The sequence below is a fragment of the Hippoglossus hippoglossus genome, chromosome 4 (genome assembly GCF_009819705.1).
Source record: "Hippoglossus hippoglossus isolate fHipHip1 chromosome 4, fHipHip1.pri, whole genome shotgun sequence".
Taxonomy (NCBI): Eukaryota; Metazoa; Chordata; class Actinopteri; order Pleuronectiformes; family Pleuronectidae; genus Hippoglossus; species Hippoglossus hippoglossus.
In genome coordinates, this window is record NC_047154.1 from 20,188,443 (window position 1) to 20,212,095 (window position 23,653).

General features: G+C 41.9%; 1 protein-coding gene across 5 annotated transcripts in view; it reads left to right on the forward strand.

Annotated features, from left to right (window-relative positions):
* Positions 1-23,653, forward strand: part of nek7 (NIMA-related kinase 7) — a 66,828-nt gene that overhangs the window by 25,939 nt on the left and 17,236 nt on the right. For 4 of the 5 annotated variants that reach the window (XM_034582380.1, XM_034582379.1, XM_034582378.1 and 1 more), the window contains 6 exons: positions 4,399-4,486; positions 11,283-11,423; positions 12,012-12,074; positions 16,145-16,255; positions 19,601-19,709; positions 22,093-22,200. In XM_034582380.1, the coding sequence (XP_034438271.1) occupies positions 4,427-4,486; positions 11,283-11,423; positions 12,012-12,074; positions 16,145-16,255; positions 19,601-19,709; positions 22,093-22,200 (592 nt within the window). In that variant the 5' untranslated portion in view covers positions 4,399-4,426. The remainder of the gene's footprint in view (positions 1-4,398; positions 4,487-11,282; positions 11,424-12,011; positions 12,075-16,144; positions 16,256-19,600; positions 19,710-22,092; positions 22,201-23,653) is intronic. The other variant, XM_034582381.1, reaches the window with a different exon arrangement.

Consider the following 23,653-nt stretch of genomic DNA (forward strand, 5'->3'; position numbering starts at 1 on the left):
AGATGAGTATGATAGAAATTAAATGGGGACTGGGGACAAAAAAATCTACAAATCCTGGTGTGTGCTGGAAGAGGAAAATTGCTGAATACCATTGTTAATGTCTTTGTCTTTCCTCCTCCTGCTCTGCCTCACTCTGTTCCTCCCGTCCCTCGTCCATCATATCATTTTCTTGTTGTGATTGGGCCTGCTGTGACAATGTCGGGTTAGAATTTCACAAAAAAACATTGTTTACACTGAGTGGTGGTGGTCTGGATGGCAGATTTTATTCACCTTCCTCAACAGAAAAACAGCCATCAGTTTGTCTGGAAGATAAATGGGGTTCTTGCTTTTTCGCTTCTTAATATAATGTAGATCTCACCAGTATTCATCTGCAACAAAATTATATATTCACACCTGCCAGCCTAACTGCAACGGAAGAATGGTCCTGGATCATTTGTTTGAACTGTTTTTGTTTTAAAGTTTAACAATATAATTGTATGACAGTAGATACGAGACTTCACAGCAGCGAGATAAATCCTTACTTGTTAAAAAACTGAAAAATTATTTTAGGAACACTACTTATATTGTGCATTAACATATTTAGGCTACATGATTCTCTACCGCATACCAAACATGAGTTAATCCTGTTGTAAACAGCAGCTGTCTTAAACCAAATCTCTATACTAGTCTCTGACGGGCATCTATGAATAGTTAGGGGATTTAGGCTTTAGCTGCTGCTGCCAAAATCCCAGCCACTCAGGCCAGCCACCATATTCTCATAGGCAGACTGGTACCTTGAGTTTCCACTGCTGTTTTTCAGCCAAATCTTTTAGAAGTCAAAAATTCCTTTCCTGTGATGACAACAGGACCTTTGGGGGGTGATGAGAGAAACATTGCAGTGGGGTTGTGGAAAGAGTGATTCAGGGAGATTTAGGGTTAATATGGTGAAAGTTTTAGTCTGACTTTGCCTCGCTGACTCCCCTTGATTGAGTTAGCTTCGTTAATTGTGCGCTTCCTCGACGTGCGTTAATCTAACATGGCAGTCTTAATTGATCTCGTTAACGTGGGACATGGGAGGCAAAAGAACGTCAGGGACCTCAGATGCCTCCTGGTTATTTTGACATGTCGACAGTCAGAAACAATAGAGGGTGAGGGAGAGGAGTGAGGGTGCCAGCCCCAATCTAACGAAACACAAGGCTGAAGTGCAAAGAGTCACGACAGGAGGCAGGAAGGCTGGCTGGGTTGATAATGTGCAAGTCCCCGATGACAACAAATCACAATAATCATGTTAGTCAGCCAACCAGTTAGGAGTTGACTTATAAGCCCTTTTTTCACCTGGTATTAAATTCTCCATGCATATCCAGGATGTTTCCAACATGTCTTATTAGCCATATGAAAGGCTGGAGTGCAAAATTATTAATGTGGCTGATGTTTTCACTCATTTTATTCCAGGATTAAGATACTTCTTGCTTGTACAATTGTTGACCAATCTAACTTTATTCAATTTGAATGTTTTTTTATTAGTCTTCATTTAATTTGATTATAATAATAAATATTTGATCATAATTTACACAACAATCATAGATGCCCTCTCACTGTTCAAAATCATCTCATCGCTGTGGTCTAAAATATCATAATGGAGCCCTCAGCGTGTTTTAATCACACTCTTGTAAACACTGTTAATTTAAGAACAACACATCCTTGGCTTTTATTTTTAGATTTTTGAGGTTTCCACTAAAGAATCATTTATCTAATCAAATTGTAAATCGCCTTTCACAGATCTGCAAAACCAATTTTCATGACGCTAGCTTTCATCCTTAATTCATTAAGCTGCCAACCACTCATTTAACATGTGAAGATAAACATGCTAAAATAAATAATGACAAGCAACACCTTCATTAACGTGTCAAAAACCCACATTAACGGGATTATGCTCAAAATGTGATGATTATATAGAGATTAGAGCAGATTACTGAACCACTGATCTTTCATTGTGTGTGACTGGAACCTTTTATGTATAGAAAATTACATTTTCAACCCATTTGTCTACTTGTTAAGGGTTTGCATGGGTACGACATATACTGTGATTATAAGGAATGTGATTAATTTCAGTCTTAGTTGTTTTCTGCCTGTGTAAACACTGACCTTCACATAATGGTACATTTCTCTGGTTGGGGTTTCTAAAAAGTACTGTTTTCTTATCTTTTGAAATAATTTTGTTGCTCAGTCAAAAAGCTTGTGTGGAATCACTGTTACCAGTTTTGGAATCACTGAATGGTACATTGTAGGTAGCCTAAGTTTAAGGCAGACTACTGTGTACCATCCAGTGTTTAGGCCCTATAGTGGTTTTCAAGGAAACAGCCAAAAATCTATCAACATGAGTACAGTGTTTATGCAGCCTAACCACAGTTAGACCTTTTATGAAAGCCATGGCATTAGTTGGCTTTCAAAAGTTGTTTTACTTTAGTGAGTTTATTAGGTCAAAAATGGGAAGCAAAAAAGATCCTCAGGACCGGACATTTTACAGTGTTTGCCTCTGCTGCCTCCAGCAGTGGTTGCTTTTAAGGCCATATTATTTGTAAACCCTTTTCATATCTGAATTGATTTAAACTTGTGTGAAAGAAGCTTTTAATGTAAATTTCAGGAAATAATATCCCTAATATAGCCAATATAATCCCAGGAGAGATGGCGCTCTGCAAACACTTATTTTCCTGATCTTCAAAGCTCACACCAAGGCCAGTGAACGCCCGGAAAGAAAAGCTGAACTAATCTAAAATAAACATCCACAGTATTGGCACAATTGTTGCCTGCTCATGTGCACATTTACATTCTTCTTACATGCACATGAAAGCGCTCAATACACACAAACAAGCTCTAACAATGCTGTGCATTTATTTATTTACTCAGTGCTGGTGTCTAATTAGCATTATTAACCTTTAGTGAATGGGACTGACAGGAGGGACACGGCTCTTCTCCAGTGATGCTACATCCACAAAGACATGCTTGAGTTTTAAAACTCATCACTTCTGTTATGGTTAAGCATGGCCTGCCAACTAATACAGAGAATTTTGGAAACGCTACTGGCCCTATTTTAGTTTGAAAACTCTGAGGCTGCCTGGTAGTTTGGACAGGCAGACACCGAGGCATTTGGAAACAATGACGCAGTCACCCACATTCACTTCCTGACTGGGCCTTATCAGTCACAACTCAACTACCAGCTGTCAATTTTAAGACTTACTGTCGGTGAACAGCAACCATTACACAAAAGCACACGCACACAGATATGTTCTCCTCTGCCTCTTTTTGGTATGTTAAAAATACTTTTTCCGTAGTCTTACCCTAACCTCTGACACAAATAACAGCTTTTTCCCTGTTGAGGGTGTGGCTTTTGTCCCCAAATGGACAAGCCATCCCCAAGTAACTGGTTCCTAGAATGAAATTTGTACTCAAAGAAGACAGAAACACACTCAGACAAACATTCACACTCTCAAACATCACATAAAATGTGTGAATATATCTCAATAGCCTAATTTTGAATGTTGAATACATGCAAACACCTCACCTCACATATGTGATTCCTTGAGGACGACACACTGTTGCTGTTATGCATTCATTGTATCCTGTGTAAATTATGGATACATCGGTGTTAATTTTTCGGCTATGGAACCACATTCTGTGAGTTAGTGTGCACTGGCAATGATTCCAGAGCATCTGCCAGAATCCGAGTTCTTCCCCCGTACATGAGTTGAGAGCAGATTCTAAAATCCTAAGCTAATTGCACGTGTGAAAATCATTTTTTCATCATACTTCTCTTAAAGATTTGTGTAAATTATTCATTCAGGTAACATTTCATATTATGCCACTGTCTGTTTTAAGTGTGTTCATAAGCCTTGAAACGGCTGGTGGAGTATCTTATGCAATTAGCTTGCTTCGAGGCTACAAGCCAGAACATGCATTTATATAGCTTCATGGCATACACTCACACCCAACACATTTACCTTTGTGTGGACTGTGTTTTCTCAGTAAACGTAGAATGGAGCAGAAGTGACTGAATGAAGGATTAACCAGTAATTCCAAGGAAGAATCTTTGGATGAATGCCAACGAAAAACAGAGTAGCATTGTCTCTACTTCATTCAGAATGATATTGCTGCCTGTCGTAGTTGCGCCATGCTGCAACTTGAGAAGGACCCAGAGAATGAGTGTCAAATCCACAGGCGTGACGTGGGATCCAGTTTAGCTGAAACAGGACACTGTGGCAGCAACCAGCACTCAATAGTTAGCTGCTGAACAACAACGACGAACATTAGTTTAGTTGATTAGGGTCATTATTACTTTTCATTTCCGTTGTGGAAGGTTTTTTAAAACATTTTTTAAGGGAATGACTGCTGGGTTGGATAATGGTCGTTTTTGTCTCTTAGAGGTGTAAAGGATCAAGCTCCTGACACCATGGATATGGATACGCAGCCACAAGGACAGCAAGCAGCAGTGCCAGTGTTCCAACCCCAGGTAACCTCACACACGGACACACACGTGAAGATGAGACAAACTAGCCCTGTGAATTAGGATGACAACTAAAGTAAAATTAATTTATTTAAGATTCAATTGACGCCATACTCAATACTATAATACTAAAACTAGAAATGCTTCTATAAAAGATTTTACCTATTTTGAATATCCTTGTAACTAAGGGTTTATTTTACACAGTGTGTGATTTTTGTAAAAAGGATTGTGGAATGAATCGTTTTTTCCTGTAGATTAATTTATGAGGGAAAGTGTTCAATAATTTATGATGATATATCCCTTCATCCATTCATTGCCAGCATACTTTCCCACCTCCTTCACATTTTGAACTGTAAATATCCTTGCCCCCCCCCCCTTTTGCCTGCGTCAATCAAGATGTGCCTTACAGTCCAAACATCCTGCAGACCACTGTAGCCTGTGTGTGAGACAGACAGCAGTGGATGAATGTTGAGTTGTTTTATTGATCAGAGCTGTGGAAGCTGGCAGAGCCTGGCCTCCCTACATGCCTCTCTTGGTTCAATACAGCTCAGGTTTGTGTGCAACTCTGGTCATTGTTGGATTTTAATACCGCCCTCCAACATCAGGCCCATTGATTTCTTTCCAGAAGGATGTTTTTGCCTCCATAACTATTGAATAGACTTTAAACAAAGAGGATCATCCATATGCCCCAGAGTAATTTTTTTTGAGAAAGAAACAACACTAAAAATAGGCCGGTGCTCTCAGTAGTTGTTTTTCTTGCGTATGCAAGGGCGCTGCAACATTAACACTGGAATTGCCAAGGGGGTTAATTTATTTTAAGATTTGTAATTGCAAAATTAAGGATAATTGGGTTGTGCACAGAAGAAAGTCAGATAAAAGCTCTAATGATTAATTTGACTCAGGCAACAGCCCCCCATGCTTACTAACACAGGCACTACATCTTCTGCGGATCTCCCAACAGTTGATTATGTATTATTGTTCAGGCTTAATGATTTGTCTCTTCTCTCTGTTTTTCCAATCTATTTCTAGCAGTTTACATCAGTTTTATTTCCAGGCCTACTTTTTATTGAATGCACAGTGAACTTTCTGTGTGGCATCCTGTTTTTTCACTCTGACAGAACACGTCTGAACTGATTTCCCATTTAGTGGGAGCTGGAGCGAGAGAGTCAGTTAGTATATGTAGATGGCTGTCTAGCCAGGAACCAGATGGGTGCCTTTCAACAAGTCCTCTATCTGTTTCACACTTTCCAAAGGTTCAGTCTGTTTTGCAGCGCAGGAGAAAAAAATCCACCAGCCTCCTGGAGAAATCTGAATTGTATGTGCGATAAAGGATATTCCGTATTGCTTGCAATATCATTTCTCTTGGTCCCGAAGGTATGATGCATATGCATTAGGTAAACGAGATGAGCTGGAAAGGTGTGCATTTTTAATGGCGCATTTGCTCTTTGAGTGAGTGGGAGGGTTGGCAAGGAGGCCCCCCTCAGATCAGATTTTGATCGTCACTGCAGAGTTTGACAGACACAGATCTGTCGGTAAGCGCTGGGACAAGGCGGAGCAATTGTGGAGCAGATTGAGGGGAGAGGAACGAGAAGCACCTTTGGGGTGAATCCTGCTGGTTTAACTGCCTGGCTGGCTCACTGGCTGACTGGCTGAGGATGAATATTGCATGGTGCTGTGCTCAAGGGGGCTGGTGACTGCTGCAGAGGGTGGGAGAGAGCCCCCCTGCTTGCCAGTTGCTGTTTCTGCCTGTATCCCTCCCTGTCTGTCTTGGAGACTACATCCACAGTAATCCCACTAATTTTGGAAACACTTTGTATGTATGAAAAAAATGTGTCCACACTACATCAAACAGAGGTCCCTGTCCTTAATAAAACATTAAGAAAATGAAAGACACAATTCCAATTGGACGGCGCTATGCCTTCTTTCACATGGCACAGGTGCAAGCAGGAAATTTGCATGAAGGAATCATGGAGGAGTGTGAATGGGACACAGGAGGGGGTAATTCCAAACATGAGAAGGACTCTGACCAACCGAGACAAAATGAGGATCTCTTACCTACTGACACGGACCAGAAAACTTGGCAGATTGTGTCGCAGACCAGGCACCACAAACGTCTCAATCATCGCAAACCTCTTTTATAACTAAAGAAAAATCATGCAAAACTGCACAGAGAGTCAACAAAAGTACATTTGTGGATTCTTCCAGTGTCTCATCATATGTTAAAGATTTACCAAGGTTGATATTACAATTGCTGTTCCAGATCCGACAATGATAAAGAAATGATATGTATCGTGGTCTGGATTACGATATGGCCTCAATCCGGATATGAGATTATCGGCAGCTCAACATCACATTAATGTCAACACGTGTACTGCGTGATTGGGTATATTAACATTTGAATCAGTGATAACAGGCGTCCTTGTGGCCAAGGGGGAAGGCGCTATTGATGAAACACAACATCCCCCGTTCATGTCTGGTCTGGGATAATTTTCACTTCCGATCATTTTTCTATGATTGGATATCTAATTTCCTCCAACCATACCAAAGAATATGACCACAGTGTTCAGGTTTATTCCACCAGACGTTTTTAATACTCAGTGTGCACAGATCGAGAGAGGTATTTTTGGCTGTTGTTTTTTTTCGAGTTTAGCCAGCTCAGTGTGGACGTGCCCTGAGTTTCTCTCTCCCTCTCTGTTTCTGCATCCCCCCTCTGTCTCTCTCCATGGGAGACAGCACCTCTCTGCCGCCGCTGGCCTTTCTGTGGCAGCCGTTGGCACTGCTGGGCTGTCACATCACACCCTCTTCCCTCTGCTGCTTGTCTTCCCCCCTCTCACCCTCTTTCCCTCTCCCTGTCTTCTGCATTCCCTTTTCCACTCACCATGTGTCTTGTCAGCTGTTTGGCAATGGTGTCATTATCGGGCAGCCTGTATCACACTTCCTCCGACGAGCGGTCTGTCTGCTCTCCCTGTCTCTCGCTCTCCTTTTCTCTCCCCCTCTCTCTCTCTTTCTCTCTCTTTCAATCCCCCTGCTAGTGAGTTGCCCATGGCGGTTGTGTGTCACCTTTATACCCAAGACATGCTGTCCCTTAAAGACCTTTCCCATAATTCCTTGCACGGCTGCCACCTAATTTCCATCCCCTGCAGCTTGTCTCCATCACCAACCAGAATGATGTGAGTGAAAAGAGGGAGCACACCACATTGTACAGGACAGAAATGTGAGGTGAGAAAGAGATGAAGAAAGTCTGCATCACGAAAATCCTAATTTAGAAAGAGACCGTAAGAATCAATGCTCCTAAAAGTAATTGCTTCTTCTTCTCAAACTTCTTTTGTAGTAAAGGCCTGGAGTAAATTATCAATTCTGATATCTGATGTTTTATTTAAGATTTTTATAGTAATCTTAGACTTTTTTTTAAAGATGTCATACTATTCGCAGATTTCAGCTCCTGTTGTTTTTTTCATGGATAAAAGTAAAATAAAGTGATTAATTAATTCCAGGTAAATATTCAGCTTTGTTTGAAATCTTCTGGAGAATTATTTTCAATGACTTGAGTAGGAGGCTTGTCCTGACATGCCTTATTATTTCTTTTGTTCTTTTAGATTTTAAATCATGAACATCCCATGAATGAATAAAACATTTAGCCTTGGCAGCATTTGTGCGATGCTTAACTCATTCAGATAAACACGATGCACATGACCTGTTCTTCTGAAAGGTCCATGATACCCTCATCTTTTTGCTCAACCTTCTTATTTAACATACACCTGAAAGTCATGTTAAGATTTTTTTTTCTGTATAGCCCTAGCAATTTTGCTCAGACACTGACCCTGTGTCCTTCAGGGTCATTCCCCTGTGACTTCCTGTGTGTGCGCATGTGTGGGTGTGTGTTTGTCAGGGCTTTGTGTTTCAGCTGGGAGCTCCTGATTGTGTGACACCCGTGTGCGGCAGATGAGACGGCCTGTCAGTCAGCTGCGGCCTGGCTGCCCTTTGAAGGCCAGGCCAGGGGGCGAAGAGGTGCCGCAAATGGCCTGTGAAGTTTACATACACTGCCCACTGCTAAACAGATTAGCTCTAATGAAGTGTCTAATGCCGGGGCTGCTGGCTGACATAATCCTGCCTGGCAGCCCGGCCCCTTGGCTGCCAAAAAAGCTGCCCTCCCTCCAGCCCTCTCTTCCACCCTCGCATGGCCTCTGCTGCCACCCAGGGCGACTCCACACGGGGAGGTGCCCACTGTTAATCATGCCGGACAGTGTGCGATCTGACATGCAAATGTAGGTCATTGCATATGTAAATGTGTGATTACGGGGCTGGCATGCCAGGACACATTAGCGAGACTGTGCTCTCAGCAGGCGGTTGTCACAGCGCTTTAGAGGTTCATGCTAACATTTGTCAAGCTACCACGCAGCGAATGAAAGCAATGCCCCCTTGTCCTCTCTCTCTCTTACTCATTCTCTCTCTCTCTCTTCCTTTACTCATTCTCTCTCTCTCTCTCTCTCTCTCTCTCTCTCTCTCTCTCTCTCCATCCCTTCCTCAAAATGTTCATCCTTCTTCGTTTGTCATTATTAAGCATAATATAGCCACGTTTTCAGCATGACACACCCCTTGTAGATTTTTGTGTAGGTTTGCATTTAACATATATTAAATACAAGTTAAATTTATTGTGAAATACCCACTGGCACTAAGATAGTATTGTTAAAGCATTCAGTGGTTATTACCAAAGAGACACAACAGTTCTTTTGAGCGATGGTAATGTTAAACAGTGGGCTGTGGAGCGGAGTGTCATGCTCGCTGTCAGACTGACTCTCAGACAGCTTTGGATGATGGTGGTGTCATGCTGAAAAATGCACACACCTCAGCAGTGTTAATTGGACGGGGCATCTCATTGGCTCGCACCTCTTCCGTTGGCTGTCAAACATAAAACAATGACGTGCTTAAATTGGTTCTTTACCCAACCCCGCACCCACCCACCCACCCCAGCCTTGGATGAACAATCCTTGGAATCATTAATGATGAATTTATGAATCAGTTTCTAACACCTCACATGCAAGAAATGATTGGTTTTCTTTATTTGATCATTTAAAAATTAAATGTTTTTTGTTTTGGTTTAGTCATTTGGATTCAACATGATTTAACATTATTTAGCTGCTTTCAAAAGTTTCAGACATTTTGCAACTATAGTTTAAGTTGATTGACTGATTGAAAAGAAAATATTGTGAGAATTATTAGTGAAAATAAACTTGTCATTAGTTTCCAAACTCTAGTTTAGTTAAACGATCATTAGTTCTTCAATGAATTTGACCTGGTCTTCCTTGGTAGTGAGTTGGCAGCTCAGGGAATCCTGTACAGCCTCTGGTCTTTTCATGGTAACTTTGTCAAACAATGGCACACAAGTGAAGCAAACAAGTGTGATGACACTCCTTCCTCGTGTGTTTTGGTGGTTGGGAGATTCTTTTTTGACCTTCTCCCCTCTCCTCGTCTTCCTTCTGTCTGTCCTAAGTCGCCTGCCCAAGAGCGGCTCCCACAGCTACATTGGCAGAAGCACTGGTGACATGTGGCATTCTGATATCTGTCACCTTCTGTTGTCTCCCGCCAACGCCTTGTACAAGTTTAACAAAAGGCTGGAAAGGTCATGCAGACAGCTCTGTGCTTTTTGTTCCTCTCACATCATATCCAAGGGGCTCATTCTGGTTTATTTGTGTGTGTGTGTGTGTGTGTGTGTGTGTGTGTGTGTGTGTGTGTGTGTGTGTGTGTGTGTGTGTGTGTGTGTGTGTGTGTGTGTGTGTGTGTGTGTGTGTGTGTGTGTGTGTGTGTGTGTGTGTGTGTGTAAAAAGTCTAGATTTTGAGTGTTAATTTGTAATCAAACAGTTGGTGCCAAAATGTCTGGTGTCCTACTGCATGCCTTAAGGTTAATGTTGGCTTGCTTCATGTAAGTAACACTTTTGAATTGATAGTTAATTAAATAACAGAAATTCTGTAGTTTCCTCCATCTCTGGGCCTTTAGTGAGGTGATGTGTTGCTACAGTTAAAATTGTGCAGATTCCTCAGGACCTTTCATAGCATGACACATCAGCAAGATGCCAGTCAAATCAGAAGCCATCAGAAGCCTACAGCAGCCTCTCAGCAAAACAAACTACAGAGGCTGGGCCTCTCCAGTTTTACCCACATCCTTCAGCTCTCATTCTTTTCCTCTTCCAGTAATGTTGAGAAGTTATTCCACGAGCCATACCGCTTATCCTGTCAGTGTCGCGCGGGGGGCGGTGGCTGGAACCAATCTCAGATGACTTTGCGTGAGAGGCGGGGTACAAACAGGACAGGTCGCGAGACACACAACCATTCACACTCACGTTAACACCCACAGGCGGGCAGGTTTTCAGTCACACATTTTACAAACATGCATGTCTTGGAACTGTGGAAGGACATGGTAGCAATTAAACTATCCTAACTTCTACAGCAGATGTGATCACTCAGTCATGATTGGACCAAAAAAGTCATGATACATGGAGTAAGGTTTAGTGGATAATATTTCTAAAATATCAAAAAAGTTGAAGATCGGCAGTGATTCTCCTGAGTGACAGGTGTTGCAGAATCTATCACAATAAGAAAATTAAAGCTGCAATAAAAAATTCCAGATTCGCTTTGGACGCAGCCATTCATTCTCACATTGTTCACTCCCGACGTTTTTTAAAAATGGTTATTGAACTTGGGTGTTTCGGTTCCATCAACCTGTATCACTCTCTTTCAGTTTCCGATTCGTGACACCCCCAATGTGTGTTTGTGTACAATCTGAATAGAGTTTTTCTTCTTTCAGAAACCACTGCAGCCAGATATGGGCTATAATTCCCTCGCCAACTTCCAGATCGAGAAGAAGATTGGTCGTGGGCAGTTCAGTGAGGTGTACCGGGCGAGGTATTGGCTAGATGACACATCAGTGGCCCTGAAGAAGGTCCAGGTACGTTACAGAAAAAAAGTCCTTTTTGAATCCTTAGTGCAGCCAGTGTTTTTAGCAAAAGTGAAATGTCAGCTATTTTTGTGTCCAACAACCTTAGGAAATGAATATGAATATGAAATTAACTATCAATATGCTGTAGAGCTCATGTTGATTATGCACATACACTGATACTGTACATGTACAATATTACTGATTCGCACACATATCCAAAAAACCTGGAGGTTAAGCTGCACTGGGACACACACACACACACACACACACACACACACACACACACACACACACACACACACACACACACACACACACACACACACACACACACACACACACACACACAGAGTGATAGGTCCGTGTTACTCTGATGTGAAACACCTGTAGTCACTCCAACGCCACTGTCTAGATAACAGCAACCATGTTTTCTGTTAAGTGATTCCCCCCCACACTTTCTCTACACTTCCAGATACACATCAATCTTACCATTTCTTGAACATGTCATAACACCCCCTTTCTCTCTCTCTCTCTCTCTCCGTCTCTCCCTCTCCCTCCATCTCTCTCCCTCTCTCCCCCCTTTTGATCTCTTGATAGATATTCGACTTGATGGATGCCAAAGCTCGGCAAGATTGCATCAAAGAGATAGATCTCCTTAAGGTAAAGAACCAGAGAAGAGGGAGACAGCGTCATGCGCTGCGCTCTGTTCTCTTAAGGTGCCTCAGCTGAGACCTTCCACCACAGGAAAACAATTGATCTGCACCAGACGGCTTGGATGTGTGTTGTGTGTGCGTGGGCCCGTGCATGTGTGTGCACGCGCCCTTGCATGGTTATGAATGCAGAGGGGGTGTTTTTGTATTTGTGCGCACACGTAAAAAGAGTGAATGAATATGTGTGTGTGACTCTAAAGTACGTGTGTATTGTGCAGCAGTGTTACATCCCTCCAGGCTCACATTGACTCCCTTTTTAATGCCAAATTTATTGTTTTTTATCTTTTTGTAATGTTTAAAGCCGGGCAACAGAGCATCAGCATGGAAATTTAGCAGCCTCCCTCATGTGCTTCTTGATGTTTTACCTCCTCTGGTTCCTCATTCTTCTTTTACTTTTTTTTTTTTTCCAAGAGGTTTCATTTATCAAACTATCTTAAACGTGTCAGATGGGCTGCTCCCAAATACTAATGAACAACTAATGACAGCTTCAGTATTTCCTGTCTGAAAGATTGTAGATGTGTGTCAAAGTTGTGTGTGTTTGTGGTTTGATTGTGTGCATTCATGCATCCCTTGTAGTGTTTCCCTCCATATATGCAGCTCCTCTGTGTGCGTGTGTGAGTGCGCACTGCAGGCGGTTTGTGCACATATGCGTGCTCACACATACACATTAGAGAGAACAAGAAAACAAAACCAATTAGTTTGTGCCACTCAAACACTTCAGTGAAGCTCCTGGGGCTCTTCGGGCCAATCAAAGACAACGATACTCAGATGCAGGCGAGATCCTGCAGAGAGCTGTAATCTGAGTAGCAGATCACTGACTTGACGGCATGAGACAGCCGAGTTCGCCTGGGTCCGTATCTCTGACCTCCTAAGAGGGGTCAGTGCAGGGTTAAATGTCACCCTCTGCCAGGTGACTACATTTCTCCTTTCCTTTTATGCATCTCCTTTTTTTTTCCTCTTCTTTTCTCTCATTATACGAATCTTCTTCCTCCGTACCATTCTTCTGTCTGTCTCTTCTGCTTGTTCGTTTCTCGTCGATCTATACCTTATTCACCCGATTGCCATGTAGTTCCATCCATCCCCTCCTCCTTTCACTCTCCTTCTCTCGTTTTCCCCCTCAGAGCTTTTTGCTTTTTTGTGCCCTTTCTTTTATCGTGTAAGCTGATTGGTAGTGAACATGGAAGTTATGCCTGGCCCTGTGCTGCCCAGCCAGCCTTATAATAAAGGGCCGAGTGTGAGAGAGAGACAGTCCTTCTGCCTTATCCCCACTAGACAGGCCAACAGGAGACACAGCCAAATCAGAATAATGAGAGGCACACTGGCATGGGCCGACTGGAATGACACACATACTTGTGCATGGACACACACGCACACATATACACACATTCAGTCATGGCCTTTCAACAGTCTGCCTATTTGTTTGTTTGTCTGTCTGTGTTTGTGTCTGCTCATTCATCTGTGTTTTCCTGTTCTGGCATGATGATTTCAACTTGAGAATCTCACTTCTCACTCTGTCCTTTTGTCTAAACCCTCGCTGATAGGAATGTTGGTTGCAGAAATAGCCTGCTCCCTGCCAATCTGCTAGCTTCACCATTCTTGAAATCCCACAGCTGTGTATTCCTCTCGCTTGTGGTTACTATCAAGACTGGATTGTATTCTGAAGACTAATGATCTGCCCAAATTAACAGTGAAGAGCAGTAATGATGTCTGTGTGCTTGCTTCTCTGTGTTCTGCATTTTATGTATTTGTGTAAAAATGTGTGTGTGTGTGTGTCTGTGTGTCTGTGTGTGTGTGTGTGTGTGTGTGTGTGTCTGTGTGTATTAGAGTGCGGCTACGGCTGCATATTTTGATCTGAACCTGACCCAAGTCTGAGAGAGTAAACGAGCCCGACCCGAACCAAGCAGGCATTCTGTTTTTATGCCCGAGCAAGATGCAGTTAATTTCAGCTGAAGCACTGAGTTTAAGTTACCCTGTCATGGAGTTGTTACCATGGTCACAGCTTGCCTGTTTACCTTGATTACATATGGGTGGGCAGCTTTTAAATGACTGTTTTAAAAGACATTGATTTATATTGGCTATAGGTAGATTGTTTGAACACACAAAATTCTAATATTATTTGACTGAGATGACTAAACGGAAACCGAACACAGTTTTTTTAAATGTTTGTATCCACCCTCTAGCGTGTATGTCAGGGTTCTGCTTCTGATTAGATTATTCCAGCGGTTTACTGACAAGACCAAGAACTGGCAGCAAGCAGCTTCATTTAACATGATACACACACTAACTGCACTTCCTTAGGTCTGTTTCTAAGCTCTATATTTCTTGTTGCAGTTTTAATGTGTGTTTAGTTTCTCCTTCAATTAACCCAAATTTCCATATGCACTAATTTTCTTACTCAGTGCAATAAAAAATATGAATATCTGAGAACACAAGGCATTCATTTCTGCTGGTGATGGTGATCAGTACACCGGATCAATCATTGTGATCAGCTGCTCATAAGCATGTAATTTAATTTTATAACTATAATCTAATTTATTATCATGGTTAATTCTTTGAAACACATCACCAGCTCACCAAATACATCACACAGCCCTGCATGATTAAGTGATTACACACACTGGTAGGTCTCAGCCAGCATGTGTAATTACATAATCAAGCAAGACGCTATGTGATATTTCCCAATGAATGATTGTTGTACTGCAGGAGGCTCCAATCCATCATTTACATAAACATCTGCACGTGAACACATCTCTGTATTTCTCTGAATCCTCCGCTGGAGGTTGAAGTTGTGGAAGAGGAGTGGGTTGGGATGGGTGGAGGAGGGGACTTGTCATCGTTCCCTGGCTGTGCGACAGTGTGGATCCGTGCAGAACTGCCACCCTGAGCCAAAAATACATCTGGCAAGAGCGGACACGGGAGGGTGAAGGAAAGATGGAGACATGAGAGAGGGAAAGGGGGAACGAATGGTAACGCAGAGGATTGCGGAGGGATGCAGGGATGGAGTGGAGAGTGTAGTGTAGCGGAGTGCACTGTACTGTGCTCTCCTTTCCCCTCTTGTCTGGATCATCCAGAGCATGAACATTTCTTTAATCACAGCAGAGAAAGCAGAGTGGAGCCGAATGGAGGACGCTTGTCACACCGCTCCGTCTGCTTGCATCACGGGCCCCTTCTCCTCCACATCGCCACGCCACACAGCTCCACACCTCCAGCTCTCCACATATCACCCTCCCACCCCCCACCCCCGTTCACCTTCTCCTTCTCTTGCTATTCTTCCCCCCCCCCTCACCTTTGTTCTCTTTTCCAAACTCGTCACCCCATCCCGTTCTGCCTCCATCATTCCTTTTCCTTGTCTGTGTCACTGTGTCATTTGTTTCTTTCCCTTCATTGCACCTCCCTCCCTCCCTCCCTCCCTCCCTCTCTCCCCCTTTTCCTCTCTTGCTCTGGATGGATAGAGACTTTGTGCTTACTACAGGGAATGCTGTTCCTGCCTTATTGGCCAGCCAACAGGAAGGAATCTCAGACAGAGATGAACCCAGGATGCTTGTTTTTCTGACTGCCAGCCATGTCAGCCTGTCAGGCATGTGTGTGTGTGTCTGTGTTTCTCACACATGGGTTGTTGTCACCACAGACAGAGGGGTTGTTGTGACATATCACCCAGCTTTGTCACACTTGAGGACAAAAGCATCTCATTAGGTCTGCATTTACCAAATATGGAATCCAAAAATGGATCCAACTGTTTTATTTTAATTGGTGGTGAAAGTATAGTTGATTGCACAACTTATGAAATAAACCTCTGTTATTTATCAGCTGGTCGGTTGTTTTGATATAGAATGTGTAACAGGTTTGTAAGAAGACGCTGCCGTCCATAGTTTCCACCAGGGAGGATTTTTCACTCTTGGTTTCGATGGTGTGACCAAGGACGCTCTTAATGTGACAAGTGTCACCAACATGTCTTGTGCCTGCTTTTTCTTTATCTCTCTCATGACATGTCTTGATTTTTTTATTTTTCTTCTCCCACAGCAATTGAACCACCCCAATGTGATAAAGTACCACGCATCCTTTATCGAGGACAATGAGCTGAACATAGTCCTGGAGTTAGCGGATGCCGGGGACCTCTCACGTATGATCAAGGTAAGGAATTCAGCACAGCAGCTGCCTCGCTAGCTCCCACTTGTGTCCGGGAAGCTGAAAGAGGAGTGATTTGATTCCGTGAAAACTTTCTGTAACACTCAACCACAAGAGGCTTGAAGGACACAGATGATATGAAATTATACAGTAATTTTATTGCATTTTAAGGGAAAGTCCGAGACCAGCTTTGATAGTGGTCACTTTGGTTTTACAGATTATTGAGTTGTGAAAACTAATGTGGTTTATACAAATATTAACACTGACTTAACACTACTTATCTTTCAGACTTAAAACTAACCCAGTCAGCAATTAGAGATTTATTACTAAGTACTTTTATATGATGATGAATAGGTGTATAACTGGTTTTAATTCATGTTCTGGCCTTGGGGGACAATATCTGAACATAAAAATAGCCAGTCCGACATTGTATCTCACATTTTGTATCAGAAAGAAATGTTAGTATTAAAGCAACAAACTGCTGACGTGGCCTTTTATGACTGAAGGAATTGTGGCAGGGGGTCTGTGGTTTGTGGCTGTAAAAGGATTTTGGCTACCTGGACACTGAGTCACGGTGAATCATCCACTCCACAATAAAACCAAAGCCAAATAATATAAGGCCTCCTGCAAACTCCTTTAATCCCGAAAGTCTGCGGTGACATGTGCCTCGACTGGGAAAGGGAAGTTGTTAAAAATCAAACTGTGATTAATTGTTCTGAAGTTACAGCATATTTTTGTATGTGGGGGGTGTGTAAACAATTACCCAAGATAACTTATCTGGCTTAAATCTTAGACTTTTCGTCATATCTTTACATATATAATCCTGAAGTTGAAGTTTGGTAATATTTTAATGAAAATGTGGGAAAACTTGAGGTTTTCAAATTTTTTTTGATTTATTTTTTCCTATAAATACTGACCACAGGTTTTTAGAATAAATTTTCCCAGCTATTCATCATAGTTTGATATTCTTCATAAAGGAGATGCACTAATTTCACTAGCTTTAACCATTAAAATAACACTTAGTCAATATAAAAGCATATGTATGGTTGAATAAAGTACATCATGTCTGACTTTGAGCCACATAGGTGAACAGAGTTGACCTCAATCTAATTTCTTTTAGTTCAGATATGTTGCTGTTGAAATTGGAGCAGAAGAAGCAACATTATTGTTGAAAAGTGGCAGCGATTCCATCCCCGGCTCATCCTGTTATTCGTTTTTGTAGTTCGACCAAAATCCAGAGTTATGATAAAATCCTGCCAGTATAGCAAATTAATGGTGTGCATGTAAAAACCCTGGTCTTCTCCCATGCATAAATGATGCCGCAGTGTTGTATCGGCACAGCTCGACAAGCTGTTTGCAGTCATACTCAGCAGCTCCACATCCGCATAGTTCAACACAGCAAATTAGGAGAGGCGAGGATTAGCGGTACAAGAGAGTGAACATGGCAGGCTCAGCACACACATACACACACTGGTATATATCCAGTGCCGACGTACACCTACAAACTGAACACATAGTGTACATATGCCATGCCTTACTCCAAGGTATGTGCAGACACGGCCATGGAGACACCCACACAAATGTTCAGAGATTCACTTTACAAAGACATAACATGGCAGTTTGAGGAGGTAAGGTAACAAACCACTGAGCGTCACTATCTTAGCCAAGCTCCCGAGGATGCTGGGAGCATTCAGACTGTGCCTTCTCCTTATGGCTGCTGACAACACACAGGGCACATGTGCATTTGTCTCCTGCACCGCTCTAAATGATTTGTTTTCCTAATGTAACAGTGGCAGTCCAGAGGTGCATGCCAGGGCTTAGCCCCACTTCTTTGGCTGTAATGGGAAGTAAACACATTCGTACAGTTTTCCATATGTAAAACAGACCCCCCCCCCGATGCATGAATTTAAATTTTTTTATTCTTTTTGATTTCTCGTCTTCCTTGCTGCTCTCTCCTCCTTTCTCTATTCCTCCCTCATTCTCTATTACTCTCTCTGACCATCTCAGAATTCAAATGAAATCAAATGGTCCTTGATTTGCATGCACTTACAGAATATTGCATGTGCAGTGTTTGCTGTTAAAGGCACGGAGAAGAGGGTGGTGGTGGTGGTGTTGGTGTGCTCCCCCATTGACATCAAACAGTCCTCTGATATGGAAATGGGAGGGCAAGGGAAGAATGGCTCCTCACTGACGCTTTGTTTCGATGTAGGCCAAGGTCTATCCCTCCATCTATCTCTATCCCTCTCTTTCATGCACACCATCCCTCGTTTTCTGTACCTCTTACCATCGTCGACATCCTTTACCTACTGATTCTTCATAATGTGCCATCACCTCATCATTCTTTCTATCTGTTTCTTTCTTTTCTCTTATTCTTATTAATCACACACATGCTCTGTCAAAATGATATCCGTAGTTTTATAAGATACAACTACAACTAAATATAAACATGCACATACACAGTTACTCTGTCGTAAGTGTGATTTATGTAGTGTCCTCTCTGATATTGTACTTAATGTACTGTTGGTCTTGTTATACATTTTTGTAGGAGTCTCTGCTAAATGTTTAAACTGTAATTGCCATGTGCAGGACTGTAATCGAAGCTTGCTCAAGTTGAGGCTTTTCCGTCCTGCAAATGGACCCACGAAGACACCCTGTAAAATCCTGCCAGTAGCCGTATTTCCTACATCTTCTTAGACTTAGACACAGCTATGGGGAGGAGTTCTAATTGTCATTTAATGATTTTTGTCTTTGTGGATCAAAAAGCCAAGATGTCCAAGTTTAAGCTCTGTCATCAGTGTGGCTTTTCTGGGGAGGGACCAGAGTCTAAATGATCCAGAACAACCCCCCGAAATAAATAAATAAATAAACTGAAAACAACTGGAACCCTCGTCCCACAAACCTGCACTTAACAAAAGAGCTGCTGTGTGCCAGATGGGAGACTTTTGGAAGGTACCACAAATTTCTTCTCTCTGTTCTCATGGAATTCATGTGCTTCTCATTGTAGGCCATAGAGAAAATGAGATGGAGCTTGGTTAGGAAAAAGGACCGAGCAAGAGGAGAGGGGTCTGGGTTGCATTAGGAGTGGAGTCACAGAGCTGAGAACTGAGGCCGGGGATTGATGCTGCACAAACGCACGCAGACATAAAAACTTTTGCTACAATCTTAAAATTGTATTCCGTGCCACACAAGACCTTTTACCATCCCTATTAAAGTATTTTATGTGTTTTTTCTTTCAGGTATTCTAATGATACTTTGGTTTTCTGTGTGTCTTCCTGCCTTTGTCTATGTGTGCGTGCATTGCAAATTTCCCCATTGTGGGACTAATAAAGGATTATCTCTCTTACTTTTCAGCACTTTAAGAAGCAGAGGAGGCTTATCCCAGAGAGAACGGTTTGGAAGTACTTCGTCCAACTCTGCAGTGCGCTCGAACATATGCACTCCCGGAGGGTCATGCACAGAGGTAGTGTTCACACACACACACACACACACACACACACACACACACACACACACACACACACACACACACACACACACACACACACACACACACACACACACACACACACACACACACACACACACACACACACACACTGGACATAGACATACACCCACACACATACCAAGACATAGATTTATTGAAATATATAGAATCTCTCAAACCTGAACCAGGTTGTGCTTATAAATTGAGCCTCCATGAATGTAAAAATGTTTCAGTAGTATTGGATTATGTATTTTGAATGCAGAGACTTGTAGAAATGCTGCAGCTGCTCAGATCTGTTCTCACCTCCTATGAATTTTGTGGAAAAGAAAACACAGAAGCAGAAGTACTGGCAAAATTAAGTTAAAGATATGAACTCTTACATTAGCCCTTGAAAATATATTGTGTTTTATTTAATATATACAGTGGGGTAAAAAAGTTCAAAACCACTATTAAAGATAATACTCTTTCATTTGCTGCATTTGTGAATTTTGCATTTTCATTTTTTCAATGTTTGCATGAGCTTAACAATTTAAGTAAAACATTGAATCTTTGAACAAATGGACATACATTTCTGAAAATCTTTGAATTTGGAATTTGATGCCTCATTGTGTCCCTGAAACATTTCACAATGTCCCAATGACCTTCTAGTGATGCCACAGAAGACTCAGGGATAGAGGTCAGGTGACTGTGGAATAAAGGCAATGACAGTCAGGACTCCTTGGTCTTCATGTAGTTCTGGCAGTTTGTAGCTTTGAGGTGTGTTCGGTGTCTTTGTCCTGCTGCTCTCTCCACAAATATGCAAACCACAGAGTATAGCATGTGTCTGAAGAATGAAGTGGTACCTCTCTTTGGTCAGAGTGTAGTCGATTCGGTGCAGGTCTCTGACTCCAGCGTAGGCGAAACACCATCGGACTTGAATATTCCCTCCATCATGTTTCGCAGTCAGTCTAATACACTGAGGTATCTTTCTTTCTCATGTTTGTCTCCTTTACACACTCCTCTGTTGCTGCCTGCAATTTCAAACTTGGATTCATCAGTAAATAGGACTTTATTTTTTTCAGTCATCCACAGTGAAATGCCAGTACTTCTTAGCCCACACCAAATGTTTGGCCTTGTTTCCCGGCTGAGAAGCCGTTTAGAAACTGCTACTCGTCCTCTGAGACCACTACAAGACAGGCCTCTTTTGACAGCTGATTGCTGTCTTGAATTCTTTATTTATCTGTATCTGTGACGAGAGAGATTTCTTTCTCTCAGGGAATGAAGACTGATGTATTGATCTCTTGATGGTGTTGTAACTTTTATTCTTCCTGAATCTTTAATGTTTCTTCTTTATTGCGCATGAAAAAAGTCTTATGTTTTTCAATGATTTTTAATACTCAAGCTTCTTAATTATTTCCAGGTTTATAAGAAAATATTAGCGTTTCAGGCTCTTAAGGAGCAGTGTTTTCTGTGGAAGAGAAGGACTCTGGCTTTTGTAACTTAGCAGACCTGTTACATGCATAACAAACATATAACACACTAAAGGAAGGGGCGAAACCTGAAAAGCATAATGTTGGCATTTTTAATAAATTGAAGCATATCATTTCCCGATATTTGGATTAAACACAATCTCTAGTCACATTAACACTCAGACCATGGTCCAGAAAAGGAAAATGACCGAAAACAGAACATCATGTCTGTATTTCGATCTGGGTTTTCTTTACTGTGAATGACCTTGTTGCATATGACAGAAAGTTTAAGTGAAGCTCTTAAACAACACGTAGACCAGAGAACACAGTGTTTATGGCCCCACATGCTTTCAATAGGGCCTGGTCAAGTCAAGTCCCAGATTCATGTACATAGGCTGCTGCTACAGACACACACACACACACACACACACGCACACACACAAAAACAGCTACAGGTGATGTACTTCCGTTGGACTGACTCTGATTAGGGCACAGGGACACTAATGAACCCTGAGCTCGGAGTTTTAATGACCACTTAACAGAGACCGCCTATTCAAAAGCCGCTTACAATTATACGGGAGCAGTAAATTTCAAAGGCTGATGCGTGTCACATTAACATTAAGTTTGAAAAAGCAACAGAAATCGGATGCTAACACCCAAAAATACCTTAGATTAATATTTAATTGTGTACATTATTTCCGTAACGCTGACATGATTTCTGGGCAAAGAGGAGATGCAGTTTTTTGTTTACTATGTTATATCCCCACCACAGGTGTTGTTGCTGATTCTGTTACTAATATATAATTTATATTAGGCCCTTAAACAGTGAGTCTGAGTTAAACTCAACCAGTTCATAAATGCCTTCCTTTTCACTTTTACTGACTCCTCTCCACACTTCTCTTCCGCAGATATCAAGCCAGCCAATGTTTTCATCACAGCCACAGGAGTAGTGAAACTAGGAGACTTGGGACTGGGACGATTCTTCAGCTCCAAAACAACTGCCGCTCATTCGCTAGGTATTTTTCCAACAGTCTACACACACACACACACACACACACACACACACACACACACACACACACACACACACACACACACACACACACACACACACACACACACACACACACACACACACAGACGCACTGAAAGAGAGAGAGAGCGAGAGCGGCCCCCAGTAATCACCCAATGTTGGATGTGTTTCATTAGGCATGGTGAGCCCAGAGCCATGTGTCATACAGTCATGCTGCCTGGCCAGGGCTGTGCCCACCCCCTTCATAGGCCACTTAGCCACTTCCTGTTGCCTTGACCTTTAACCCTAACACAGATGAAGAGTGGGCAGAGGCGGGTTGAAACACAGCTCTGATTGTGACTGTGTGCCATAAAACAAGCCGGCCAACTTTACAATCAGGGTTATTGTTGGCAGTGCTCGGGTGTGTTTGTCACTCGTAGGAAATAAAATCATATAACACTGTTTTTTTTTGTTACAGAGAAGTGAACATTTTTGCCCAAAATTGCCACAATAACTAAGACGTAACAAAAAAAAAGGAATTTGCTGAACCTAAGACTGTACAAACTGACAGATTGAATGGTACCACATGTTTAAAATACATTCTTTGATGTTTATGGTGTTCCAGGACAATTCTATAAATCTTTTGGATCAAGAGGAGAGTAAAATAACACTTAGTAATTCTTGATTTTAAAATATTATACACAGACATCTCTACCACTTCTAGCTTTGTCTTGTCAGGGAAAACATGTATCTTATCGCACTTACCACACAACACTGGCTTTAACACAAATGCACACACTCATCTCCCTCGCTTCATGGGTGTAGCAGTGTTCAAAACACAAGCTTGCCTTTTTAACAATTTGTTAACTGTCTGTTCCTACCAGCCTTTACCACTGTGCCTGATTGTTTCAGTGCTCCAGCACCTTTTCTGGTGATTAACTGTGCATATGCTGCAAAGTCAAGAAAGAGTCGGAGCATATTCGCTATTTTGTTATGAACTAGAAGATAGAAGAAATCAAGAAAAACACTAAAAGCTCAATGTTCTGGTTACTGTTCAAGCCTGTAAATTAGGATGTTTTCCAAGGAACAATTTTAAACCACTGATGTGTTTTGAGAATGTAGGGATATCCGAAGACTGTCCTTGATGGAAGAGAGAGTGAAAAATGCCAGGACACAAGCCGAATTTTCTGTATTTTACCCTTTCAATCATTGATTAAGATAAGATAAGATGGACCTCTGTTAATCTGAATGAAATTCCTGTGCCAAACCTTGCTCCAAAGTTACAATCACAAAGAATGATGTCATAGTGTTAAAAAATAAGTATAGAAAATATGTCTAAATATAAAACACTACAAGAAATATAAGGTACAAAAATATACATATAGAAAAGTAGTAATTGAAATGACATGAGAAGTATTGCACATGATAATAAACGTCATATTGCATATGATATTAAT